This window comes from Eurypyga helias, unplaced genomic scaffold (genome assembly GCF_000690775.1).
Source record: "Eurypyga helias isolate BGI_N326 unplaced genomic scaffold, ASM69077v1 scaffold5724, whole genome shotgun sequence".
Classification (NCBI taxonomy): domain Eukaryota; kingdom Metazoa; phylum Chordata; class Aves; order Eurypygiformes; family Eurypygidae; genus Eurypyga; species Eurypyga helias.
Genome location: NW_010244210.1, coordinates 19,911 through 33,894, shown reverse-complemented (window position 1 = coordinate 33,894; position 13,984 = coordinate 19,911). Strand labels below are relative to the sequence as shown.

General features: G+C 35.6%; 1 protein-coding gene across 1 annotated transcript in view; it reads right to left on the bottom strand.

Moving 5' to 3' along the window:
* Window positions 1–13,984, bottom strand: part of PHF3 (PHD finger protein 3) — a 42,099-nt gene that overhangs the window by 16,718 nt on the left and 11,397 nt on the right. The window contains exons 3-5 of the mRNA XM_010149663.1: window positions 11,797–13,606; window positions 1,802–2,129; window positions 645–822 (exon numbers count right to left, since the gene is read on the bottom strand). Of these exons, the coding sequence (XP_010147965.1) occupies window positions 645–822; window positions 1,802–2,129; window positions 11,797–13,606 (2,316 nt within the window). The remainder of the gene's footprint in view (window positions 1–644; window positions 823–1,801; window positions 2,130–11,796; window positions 13,607–13,984) is intronic.

Below are 13,984 nucleotides of genomic sequence, written 5' to 3'. Positions count from 1 at the left end.
GTTTAGGAGTCAGACACAGTTCTCACACAAAACCTCAATAGCTTTGCTGCTGAGATTTCAGTCCCAAGTGACAATCATTTCATATTACCATGATTTTAGAAGAAAAATGCTTCCTGAAAGGGAGCTGGGGAGGGGACAGAAATTGCTGGGAGACCCTTCAACCTTTCAAATGAAAATCTGATGGCTCAGTGTGCAGGATAATGTTCCCCTTCGAAATGAGTTGATACAATTATTTGTCAATGTGCGCAAAAGACATCAGTAAATCAAAGCATTATTTATACAGCAATGAAAACACTTATGTATGTATTTCACAGTAATTTCTAGAAGAGTATTTCAAAGATTTTTGCAATGTGAGATAGAAAATAGATATCTCTGTGTACTTTTCCCCCATTCTTGATGATATGAGCATCTTCTACTATTTAAACAGGAAACGCACACAGAGGAAACATTTACCTGCTAAACAAAATTTAAAGAGAAAAGAAAAATAAAGATCATAAATATAACAGGAATAAACAGTTCTTCAGATCACCATCACTTGTGTTACGGAACGTGGTTTGAAAAACTGATACTATAAAGAAAGTCATCATCCTTCACTGTACATATATGTGGATAACAGCTGGGAGTACTTCACCAAATCACTGTACCTGATTTTGTGGGCCTTTCAACCATACTAAGAGATTCTTTACTTATTTTTTCATTTTTATCTTCAGGGGAACGCCGAGGAATTACAGCAGCTTGTGACCCTTTTCGAGCAGGAACATGTTGCCCTTTCTTAGTATCTGAGTCTCTGGACTCTGACAAGTTCTTCCCATCACCAGATTCCTGAAATAAACATTTACACATGTTAGCATGCTACTGAATGCTACAATGAACCACTGTGCGATGACTGCACGTTTTCCCCATTCTTTCATTCTTTCTCTTTTTAAGTATACAGTATAACGAATTCCCTGGATGTATGCACCATCGTGTAATATTTTCTAAAAAGTACTGAACAATATCCCAAAATTACTGCCAAGTATTCCTTAACACACTCTCTGAAATATTGGATGAAGGCACATCAGAGGCAATTTGCAGTTAAGCTCTGTGTTGAAAACCAATATATGTTCAATTACTTTAAAAGATCATGGATACCAATTAACATCCTTTAGCCAATTCCAGCCATGTACCCACAGTGAGTCACTAATGTTTAGAAAGCACATGTAAACCAAAATTAAACAGAATAGTTTACATATCAGAATTACAATACTAGTATTCAGATATAAGACAAGAAGTATTACTGATGATTAAGTTATGATGAATATGATGCTATATACTAAGACTCTAAAGAATTAATAAAAACATCTCACTGCTCTGGTAAATCATCCTTTGGTTAGTAAAATGAGATACAAAGAAAGCAGCAAACCCTAACTAAAGTGTTAGGCATCATCTTCTACATACAATATGAAGTTAAAACAATCAAAACTAAAATACTGTTTTCATACTGTTTTACATATAAAGATCTGCAGTTTATACCATACATCAAATTGAGACGTCCTGTGTTTAGAAATCTAAAAGAAAAATGCACAGTTCTTCAGCATTTCTACATACACCTATGCATATACACGTATATAAATGTATTGCACATAACGCTGCTCATTATAAGAGTCAAGACAGAAAATTAAACCATTCTGAAAATAATAATAGTCATAAATTAAATTTGCAAAAATGTTTGAAACATTGCATTTTAAATGGCGGAGGGGTAGGAGGAAACTCCTTCTACCCCTAATAATTCATAGAACTTTAGGCATCAAATAAGACTCACCCGTCTGAAGATCTTGACTTTGTGCTTCCCAGAGTCCTCTGCCTGCTTTGTCCTTTCAGCTGTTACATTTAGATTACAAGCAGGTATTTGTTTCGACATCCCTGGTTTTTCACACTCAATTGCTTTTTCTTCTCTAAGGATTTCAAGTTTCACTTGAGTATCTGGCACACTTGGATCAAAACACTCCATTTTTTTGTCTTCTTCAGCGCAGCATTTCACACACACATATTCTTTATCTTCTTCACCCATCTGCTGCGCTTGAGAAAGACTCAGTCCAACACAGTCGCCATGAAACCAATCATCACATCTACCACAGCCAACCATAAACCTGAAAAAAAAAAGACCCAAGTCAGTGTACAGACTACAAAAAAAGACACAGCAACTTAAGCAGAATCTACCAGACTTGTTTTGATTTGTGCATCTCAACAATTCATTCTCACCTGGTAAGTGATTTTCTTTGTAGCTTTACATCCATCTCCAGCCTTACGACATGGTAAGATCTCCCAGAGAAATATTTTTTTGGCCTTTTTGCTTTTTGCATTAGTCCAAGAGACTATCATAACCTCATTATGTTTTTGTAACCTGCCCCAAAATTCCACCAAAAGGATTTTTTTCAGACTATTTAAAAAAAAAAAAAAACAATTGTATGAATGTAAAAAAAAAATCCACACCTCTGAGAAGACTTAAAATGAAAATTTTCTTGCAAGATATCATCCTTGCTTTCGTTCAAATATTATCATCATCCTCATAGCAGATATGTATCAACAACTGCAATCTTCGGGGGCAGTAAGAGATGTTTAAGCTAACTGACAAACATGATAAGCACAGAAACAGAAAGCTATTCTACATTAGCTGGTATCTCATATCACATTCCCTAGATCTTTATTATGGAATTATTTCCATAAAGTTGCTTTTTATTCTCTTTACTGGCTTCCAACTACATCTGTTCAGCTTGCAGTGACTGTTTTAAATAAGGCACGTCACTTGTGTTGCTGAGCTACATTATTCAGAGCTAATAATTACTTATTTTTCAACACCAAAACAAGTATCATTTGAAGGACACTTCATCTCAGAGTTATTTCAACTACTTTTACATTTTAAAAGTAAAATAACTTCAGGAACAGAGAGTATTTTCAAAGTGTCTTAAAGATCATTTGGTCTAAAATAAAAAACATAATTTCTGACTATCTTCTGAAGCATTTTTACAACTTCGTTAGGTATCACTAGTACATAATTCCACTGATAAGTACAATTTCCAATGGAACTATTTGGGAAGGATGTGGAATTTCAGAATTGCACAGGTTAAACACCTGAATAAATGTATTTCAGAAGAGTCACATGGTATTAATTACTTATTACAATCCTTTCTTACAGCAATGAACCTGGCATCATTACTGAAGATCTGCTTTCAAACGATATAGCAAGTTCTCTTGCATTATCCAATTACATCTTCCTTCCCCTTTTATATCTTTTGTGTTTGTTTTTGTTTCACTATTACATAAACTATATTTACTATATGTACTATTCTGTATATTATGTGGATAAAGAAAATCCAGAAAGATTGCAAGTGTATTATGAAAAGTGAGTTCTTTGTTAATACTGAAATATTACTTACTGAATTACTAGATTTTAAATTCCACACAGGGCAGACCTGACTTTAGGAGCAATTCATGAAATGCTGGTTGTTTCAGCAATATCTTCATCAAAATAAATACACTCAACTGTACACCCTATTTCTGTATTCTAGTATCCTATAAATCTCCTTTGTATGATGATTCTAAGAAAAATGATTCCTAACTTATACACGCTCCTGTTCAGGCTGGGATCTGCTATCTGCTGACTTCCCTACTTTGCAAAACTCTTATCAATATTGCCAAACATGCCTAGAGACTCATTCTCTAGAACTGCAAATGAACACTCCAGGTGGCTTGATGCAGGTATTGTATTCAAGAACTACTGTTATCTCAAGAAATTAAAATTCTTACTATGTAACAGCAGACATTGGAAACAAGAGAAGAACAGAAGTAAATATGGTGGCTTTATGTTCTGTCCTTGCTTACCAAAATAAATTGGGATTGCTGAAGTAAGCCTTTTGATGCAAACTGAGTCTGAGAAGTTTTAAGCTCCAGCAGTTTGAGAAAAAGGTAACTTCCCACTTCACTAGCCTAAGATGCTGTATGCTAGATTTGAGGTTTTCATCTAGCTTGTGAAGAAAACTATTTTCTCATTTTTAATTTTTTTTTTTTCCTGAGCTGCAAGTACATTTTTGGTATTATTCATCAGTGGCAAACACTATTTGTCCATCCACAGTAGTTTTAATTAGGAACTACAGTTCAGTTTTACCACTATCTCAATCCTTTCAGATCCATGTTCCAGCAAAATGAAGATACGAGAAAGGTAGCATTAGGGGACGACCGCTTCTGATGGTCTTACCAGAGTAATACCATAGCATTCATGAACACAACAGGAAAACAAGAGAGAAGCGATGGAACTCCAACAGAGAGATGATTGCTACTTTCTGAGGACCTAGAGCCAAAGATGCGATGACAGGAAATAGAGCGCAAGTGCCTATTTCACAACTGCAAGGATCCACAAGAGGATGCTTTACATAGGATACACCTTGTACCATTGCAAGAAAATTAGTAAAGCTTTGGGAACACTGAAACTGTAAGAATTTCTGCAGAGCTGAAATAAGATCAAAGCATAGTCAAGTGCATCTCACTTAAAAGGTATTTTGGTGTACTAATGAATGAATGCCTTTTGGTTATAAAATGAAGGAAACCAAGAATACACCGTCTTGAAGCCAGAACTGCTACTACCTGAATTTTTATTAAAAATACATGTGTTTTATCCCCGGTTTGTAAATTCAGGCACTGGAGATTAATTTGTTAAATGAGCATGGCAGATTGCAATCTTTAGCAACCAAACCAAACTTTTCATTTAAGACACGGACTAAATTTGCAGAAAAGATTTAACTCCAGAAACTAAAATACACAAGATGGTGCACATCTTCAACTTTAAATTGACAGCACATGGAATTTTTCAGCTTAGCTCACATGAAGTAAGTGGGCAATAGAGATGGGTGTATGATAGAAGTAAGGCACCAGGATAAGCATCCAGTCTTACATCTTTATTTTCAGGTCTATCAAAAAAAGCAAACCCTTATAATTAATTCAGGTCAGAAAAGATCATTCTTCACTAAGAATATGCACCAAGACAGACAGATGTCATCCAAGCCATGTTAAGCCAACTATTAAAGATGGAATATCCATATGGCTTCATTCCAGTCTTCACAGTAAGGTTTCAATTACACTGTGTTTGAACACACACAATGAAACTTCAGAATTCAGGAAGAGAATCTGTAAGCGTCCATGAAGCCTGTACTATAAAACAGAATGCAGTGTTTACAATTGTCTTGTTTAAACCTAGTTATACAAAATAGCGATAAAAACGCTGGTGCTGCCTGCACCCAAAAAAAAAAAAAACACCACACTTTTTCTACTAGTATTTTCACTGATTTTGATACCAGTAACGTAAATAATCCTTTTTAACGTAAGGCCACTTTTACATCTTTATCTGTTTCACTCATCTGCACATAAAATACAATTATGATTTGTAACAGCAATTGCAGGTGAGTAATGGCCAATGCTCAAAATGTAAAATGGGGAGTCAAGAAAAACTGAAGCCTGGCTTGAAGGATCAAGGATGTCCTCTTGAAGAGCTGTCAATTGTGACTGAAGAGGTTCTGATATCTTGGACTATTAAAATATCAAAGTTTCTGACTGTAGGTTGCTTCAAGTTTGAAGTGCAGGAGTTTTACCCATGTTGTAAGGCTGGATTGGAAGATGTAAAGCTGAAAGAGAAAGAAAAATGTGTTTTAAAATATTAAATCAGGTCACATTCAATAACAGAATTGCTTCCACTAGAGATTAATATTAAAAAAAAAAAATCTCTTTCAGAAAAATCTAAAGAGCTGACAGGTGACAGCAAACAATACTATTGTTCACTGGCACCTTAGCATACAGTATATTATTGTTTCACTCTTTTAAAGAATCCTCTTGGTAGCCCACATCAGCATGAAAAGACATACCTTAAAAACAGAAAGTAATCAATGATACATATACAGAGAGATATTTAATTCAAATCTTCTACAGTCTCTCTCAGAATTGGGATATTTTCTTTGGAGTGTTATTTGTAGTAAGTTGAATTCATCTGTCAGCTGAAAACCTCAAGCTTGGATGATTTCTTTTTAAAATATATAGGCCATGTTTTAAAATTAATTTGCATACATTCAATTTATACAAAAGTTTGCAGAAAAATCCATTACTGTGAAATAATATTTTATGATAAAATAGGCAGAAATAATCTTATTCATAAATCAATTTTTCATTGTGAAGAGGTACTTAATAAAATAAGAGATAAAAAATTGGGAGCTGTCAGAATAGTTCAGAGTGGGCCAGTAATCAGCATTTTGAGATTAATTAATAATATAAGAAGTATTGGCAAAGAAAATAATTTACTTCTGAAATAATTGCCTCTTTAGTCCTTTCCATTTGTTGGGCACAGCATAAGGAAGACACTGCAAGAGGACTCAAATCTTAGCCAATAATAACACAAACCAATTATCACCCTAACCCCAAACTCAGGTAAAAGGAATAAAACTACTGTTTACACACTTAAGTCCGTAAGTATTTAAAGCATGTACCGCATCTGCATTCCCCTTCCTCCCCCCCCCTAGCTTAAATAGCACTGCCCACCCATCTTCTACAATGCAAGTTCACAATGGATTTTAACATTACGACTGTCTCAGTTGCATTGATGCTACAGTCCAGACAGCGTTAAAGCAGGGACACTGCACGGAAGCAACTGTTTTACCTTCAGCTAATAAAGATACTACTAGTAGAGAAGATATTCACGGCAGCTTTAGCAGAGCCCACGTTCCACATCAGTGAAGTAGTATGGGCTCGATTCAAAGCTCAAGTCAAATGAGAGCTTGTCAAAATAAAATCCGTACTACCTTTCCAGAGCACATATACATAAGCAGTTTCTCTTATCTGCTTTTTGTAACATGATTTTTCACGATTTGATCTTCTAGAAACAAGAACAACCTCTCTTCAAAGAAACACTCTCTGCAGATCTGTTTACATGGAATTGCAGCATAGGAAAGACACTGCAAACTTATTTCCTAAGTATTAAATTTCAATAACCCATCTTCTATGCAGGTTTCTTTTCCTTTTAAAGACATGATTTTCTTTGCTTTTCATGTTACATGAACCTCTCCAAAAAAGAAGCAAGCAGGGAGACAAGCAACCCTATGCTCTTTGAACTAAAGTGCCCAAAACAGGAAAACAAAACTCACTGAACTTCCTAAAACCCTGAAAAAACCAACCATTACGAATGGGTTCTACCCCCATGTTGCAGCCTGTAGATACAGATCGTACACTCCATAAACTGCCTATATATACACATTATACATTTTAGACAATTCATGCTATCAACTTGCATGATTCCCTAATGCTGCTGGTATTAGTAACAAACCTACCAATACTGCAGCACAGTAATAAAATCCATCTAAAAATATACTAATAAAATGATACAGCTGTAAATATAAACCACAGTGGAGTACTTCCGCTCATTAATTAGACATTACAATCCTATTTTGTTTATACCATCATTCAGTTTTTTTACAGCTGTGGCTGGACATGGATGATAGCTTTTCATCCTGCAAGGCTTTTCACAGCGGAAGAAAGCACTAACAGAGGCAGAAAACTTAAAAGCATCATCCAGGACTGTAAACTGTCAACATCTTGAATAATCTATAGTTTAACATACTCATACTATTCAATGAACATGTAATAGAACTCAGGTGTCATAATTATTCTAATTACTGTTTCTCATGAAGAATGTTGTCACAACAATGACTCATTTGCATCCACCCTTAAAAAACATGCACATGTAACTTAAGGGTGGTTATAAATTTGGAGCCTTCATCTCTTCTGTAATGGCTGTGCCAATTATATGAGTGCCTGGTTCCAAATAGTTTGGAAATACTTCAGTTTACTGAAGTACTAGCGCTATTTTCAAAAAAACCCAAATGTCCTAATAATAGTCTTTACTATAGGAAGAAACAGTTCGGATTTTTCTTCTTTTTTTTTTTTTATTTCACCCATCAAAGTAATTTTCTGTATTACAGTTGAACAGAAACTTTTTAATGACTTTTTAGTATGCAAGAGACCAGGACTCCCGCATTTCCCAATTAACTGCCTTTTACATTACTAACTTTTCCCCAATATTAAAGCAGAGTTGAAATGTGGGGAAAAAAAGAAAATCCTAAATAAAACTCTTGTCCTGCATCACCTCCTTTATCTGTGAGCTCTGACAAGACCAGTTTATGTCTGACCACACAAACTGTGTCATCAAATCCCAAGTAACAACAAAACAACAGAAAACAAAACAGAAAACACACTCACAGAAAACAGAGATTGTCCGAACTCCCACAGCCTATTAAGAAAACCTTACTAGAATTGTAGGAATCAGACAAGGAAGTCACTTCCCTTGTGATACAGTGCTTTCTAGAAAATTTGCTTAGGTATATAAGTTATGTACAATGAATTATTAATCAGAAATTGGTGGAACTTCTTCCACTAAAGAAGACACAACAAAGACAAGGGAGACAATCTGCAAAACATCAGTTTTGTCTATTTGTATGTACAAATAAAACTGGAGGAATTTAGAGTATGAGCCCTTACATATGGATGCGTATGAATTCATACCAGAAGAAATCTTGTATCAGCAGATTTCTCAATGTCTGCAGAGCTACCATCTTCATCTAGCCTGATGCCAAGAAATTAAGTATTATTTTTTCTTCAACTATTACTGTTACATAGTAATTATCTGACTGTCCCAGAAACATGGGCTTTACTTTTCATATGAAAAAACAATTATTTTTTAGGTATGTTGCAAAGGTAAATCTCTGAATGGGAACCAATACATCAAGTCAACAGACTGAAACAATTAGTCCTAAACACTAATGACCCACGCTCTGGGTAATGAAGATATCAAAATGCAAAACAGCTATGTTGGTTCCAGCTTATAAGCATTAAGACAGTGTGAATATTCATTGTTCAAAGTTCAGAGGCCAAAGAATGATGAACTATTAACAGAAGAAAACAGGCATAACGTCTTGCTTTATAAGAGGCATAATTTGTAAACTTTTTTGATCATGCAAGCCACATATTTGTAACAAACGGTTCCTCCTTTCCCCGCCAAATCCACTGTATCGGCAGCGCAAGGTAAGCACACTTTGCATGTGGTCAGCAAAGAATTGCATGTATTCCTAAAGATATAAAGCAACTCCATTTGTCAGGTGATGATTCTGAGAAGATGTGTGAGTACCATCCTCCTCCTGTTCTTCTAGCAAGCACAGTAAGATTACTCTGGGGCTGTGAAAGGCCCACATAAGCATTCTCCTTTGGGGATTCTGTACATAAACAAAGCTGATGAAACAATCTCCACACATTATCTTCAACCTGAATTAATTTTCCAAGCTCAATACTATATTAGCAACAAGTTAGTGGCTTTACATTTATTGTAGGGAATATAAAAAGGTGACTACTATTTTGCAGCCTGAATTTTAAATGCATTTCATTAACATGACGAACTGCAAAGTTCTAACACACATTATTTCCCAACCTGGGGCTGCAACTTCAGTCCAACTTATTTTTATGTAAGTAATTTGCACCACAGCATTGATAAAAATTGCCGAAGTTTTAATAACCATAGAGGAGGATATAAACACTGATGTTGTTTTAGATCTTAGCTCTCACTTTGACATTTGTTGAATTTACTGTCATTCAACAGCATTTGTCTCACTTTCTCCTTCTGTCTTACACAATGAAAAGAGGAAAAAAAATAAAAAGGAAGCATGCTGACCAGCTAGACTGTTTGTTAGAAAAGGGAAACAAAAATGCCTTGAAAAGCAAACCACAAAGCAAAGAAACCTTATCACTACAGTCAATTTTGATAGTCTTAATGTTTCTTCCAAATGACAGAAGTGAAATTTAATATGTTAACCTTTTTTTTTTTTTTGCACTGTACTGAAAATATTTTCTTGTTCCTGCATCAATAATTAAACAATTACAAAAGCCAAGGCACTCAAGATATGAGCTCTCCTTCCTGTTGTATCTTAATGACATCAAGTCGACCTGAAACATTGGAGTTTCTACTTGTAGAATACAACTAAATAAATAAACAAAAGTAATTTGAACAAATTAAAAATTTGGTTTTTAGAACAGTGATGATAAAAGTGCTGGAGTGGCAGTCTTAACACTTCTGTTACCAAGCATGGGGCTCAATATTGCAAGCTCCACTCCACTAGTATGTCTCAGCCACATTCTATATATAAAAATCATGTGTTTAAGTAGTAAATATCTTCCAGTGTATAGCGAATCTGATCTTTTCCCACTGAAATGCTGGTTGTGTCAGCAGTTTTTTAATACAGGCATATTAAAAAAAAAAAATTCAAGCAGTTTAAACCCCAAATATGCATATTCTGCTTTAAAAATAACAGTTTTCGTATCATGAAGCAGCCTTTCTGAATTTAAACGATTAATTGAAATACAGGCTACCCATGTATTTCTACCACCTGTGGTAATACATGAAATGATAAAAACTGAACTAACCACATAAAATTCAACGTTATTAGAGGCACAAATGGTAAAGGGGCAGTCCTAAAACTAAATTATTTAAAAAACCCAAACCACACACAAAACCACACATAACTTGGACTTTGAGTGCCCCTTCAATCAGGTAATTCTCACCAACCAGAGGGAGCAAACCTAGCATTAATTCTTTTAACAGGTCACACTCATGCAGATAATATAGCTGCACAGTAAATTAATTCTATGCATTTGTCTTTCAAATATAAGTCAATGAAACTCACAAAAACTGTTCTTAGATACAAATGAATGCTATAAAAACCTCTGACACCCAAGGTAATTTTTCCATATTTCACTCTGATACATGGAGTTTTAAAGTACACTCACGAAAAATTACTACTAAGAGTTTCTCTAATGTAAGCAAAGGACTAATCAGAAAGATCTTCCATGTAAAAATTAAAAATAAAGAAATAAAAAGAAAGGCTGGCAGGTAGAACTGCAGCTATGAAAAAACACTTCAGTATTAAATCCAGAAAGTAAGAAGTGGTAATAAACGATTTCTTATTCTTAGACTGATCGTTCATTAGTGGAACCCAATGGCCTTTCTCAGTTCACTTACAGTGTAGAACTTCCGTCACAGAGGGGCATTATCAACTTCAGATGCAGCCTCTTAGCAGGTGTAGTTAAAGGCAATTTCAGATATGCCCATATGGAAGTTTGACAGTTTTTTTGAGACTTATGTTTTTTTCTAAACCTGTCCCCCACAACTACTTCGTTACTCCTGTAATATGAAAGCCTCACAGCAATAATTATACAAACTGAAAACTCTGATTCTCTAGGTATTAGAATCACACTTCTACCAGATAAAAGTCACATGTAGACAACTATTGGATTTTTTTGGTTGATGGTGATCCTTCAACTTAAGAGGTCTCTGGAAAGAAGTAAATGACAATATGGAACAAAGACATCTTAGTCTCATTTCTTTCTATGAAAAAAGGGTCAAGTTTAAAGTCCATATTTTAACAGCACTGCAGAATTACACATTCATCAAAAAATGTATTCATATAATAAATCATTTCTACTAAAAATTGTTGGCCAAACTATTTTCTAATGCTCCACTGTAATTATTTTGTCTCTAAATGACAAAAAATGTGTATGAGTGCAAAGTAAATTAATTGACAGTGTAACAGACATGCTTCCATTGTAAGGCTATGCCTTTTTGTTTTGGCACCAAACAGTATGAAATATTTGGTAAGAGGGGAAGAAAACAAAAAAACCAAAACCAACATTATCTTCTGAGACCAGAAATAAATTCTTCAGACACAGAGCCACACACACCTGTTGCCATGTGGCTTTTTGCAAAAGCCACAGTGCTTGTTGGGCACCCAAACATATTTGCTTTCACTAGCAGAGGTATGTTCCAAGCCTTCTCGTTTAACAGTTGAAATGTTATCTGGAATGAACAATGGAGGTTCATCAAGTGAAAGACTTTTGCTACTTCTTCTCTGGCGAGGTTGGAGATTCTTATCAATTCTTTTTGCTTTGTTTTTTTCTTTGTCATCCTCCTTCAGAAGTTCTACAAGAGAGGCATCTTTTGTCTCTGCCTCTTCCTTTGCAGAGCTATTTGTTTTCAGCACAGTTGCAACCTGGTGTTTCTGACCTTGGGCTTGCTTCTGACCAAGATTTGAAACATGGCCTGACAATGAGTGCACAGAATGGTGAGTATCTTTAGAACAGCTTTGCTGAGTAGGAGATTTCTCACTTGCTCTTTGAATTGAGGACTTTTGTATTTGACCAGAAGTCTGGACTCGGGGTATTTTCTTCAGCATTGTATTGGTCTGCTTTTTTACAGTCACACCTGAAACACAGCTCTTCGATTTCAAACCAAGATCAGATTGTTTCTTCCTAATTTTAACTGGGTTATTTGGATGCTGATAACTCTCTTGATCATCCGCATTCCGCTTCAGGCTTGCTGAAGATGGACTGTGAACACCTGAAACAGTAAGACCGGTTCTTGTTCTTGAATGCGTTATTTCTTGTTGCACTGTACCAGATTTCTGCCGGCTACCTGCAGTCAGATTTTGCTTATTCTGTATTATAGGTTTACTATGCCGGAGCCTAACGTTCTTTTCACATTTTGACGAAATGCCAGTTTGTTTATCATCATCCTGAAATTTTGATGCCTCAGGGCCTTCTACCTTAGTACTGCTGATCTGCTGCCGTACATTTTGGCTTGTTTGGTCAAGAACAGTGCTTTCTATAAAGCTATTTTCTGTGTCAGCAGAAGTAAATTCTCTGCTTTGCAAGTCTTTATTATCAAACTCTGTACTCTCCAACAGTTTATCAGATGAAGTTACAGTTTTTTCCACTCCCTTGTCATCATGTGTTAGGCATTCCTTTACTAACAATGTAGTTTCATCAGGAACTTCCACACTGTGGGAACCTAAACTACAATCAACCCCCTCTTCTACAGAGCTGGACAAACTTGAAAAGGTGTCACAAGTTTCACTTGGATTCATGCAAGTGGTAGATTGATCATTAGTTTTTCCAGTTATACCACTTTGATCATGCTCTTCCATTTGCATCTCCGATTCCTCTGTTTTATTTTCAGTCTTTTCTTCTGAAGAAGTTTCAGCGCCCATTAAATCAATCACGGAATTTGCTTCCTTTTTAACTGCCGTAATTTCAGTATCTGCAGATACTGAACAAACTGATGCAACATTCCCAGATTCAGTCTTTGTTGCAACCTCTGCTATTCCCTTTGTTTCTCCAGGAGAACAGGCTTCTGCTAAATCAGCACAACTTAACTCTTGCGATGGTTCTTCAACTTCTGCCTGCTCAAGGGTTTCAGACTTTACTTCATTCACCTCTTCAGGACGAGGAAGACATTTTGCATTACTTTGGGACACTGTTGCTGCTGCTGCCGTTCCATCTGTCTGTCCTGATCGTCTTGCACTACGTCGAACTTCTTTAGGTTGCTCTATTTTCAAGATCGCAGCAACATCTGTCTCTTTAGCTGGACTTCTCTCTTGTTTCTGTCCACTTTTTGGAGCAGATCCACTTTTTACAGATGATTTCTTGGTATTAACAACAGGTGCAACATTCGAACGCTTGGCTAGAGTGCTCTGTCGCAAACTCCGTACTTGTTCTAGGAAGCGAAAAAGAAAATGTCTTAGCTATACTGTGTCCATCTCTTTGCAAATACAAGACTTACCTAGGAAGAGAATTGATTTACGGGACACAAAAAGCACTTAAAACTTGATGTTTACTAATCTTAAAAAAACAACCAACCAAAAACACCCACAAAACCACACACTATAAAAAAATCCCCCCAAAAACCTCAAATACCTCCCCATAACCCCCAGGAGAGGAAATCTACTGCTATCTACTTTAAAAAGTTATACATTTCTTGCATTTCAATTTTACACTGCCACAGTTTGGATATAAAATCTCATTCTAACGGCTATTAAAGTTCTGGATACTATATATGAAACAGAAGTGATGATAAAAAGACAATCAAAAACCA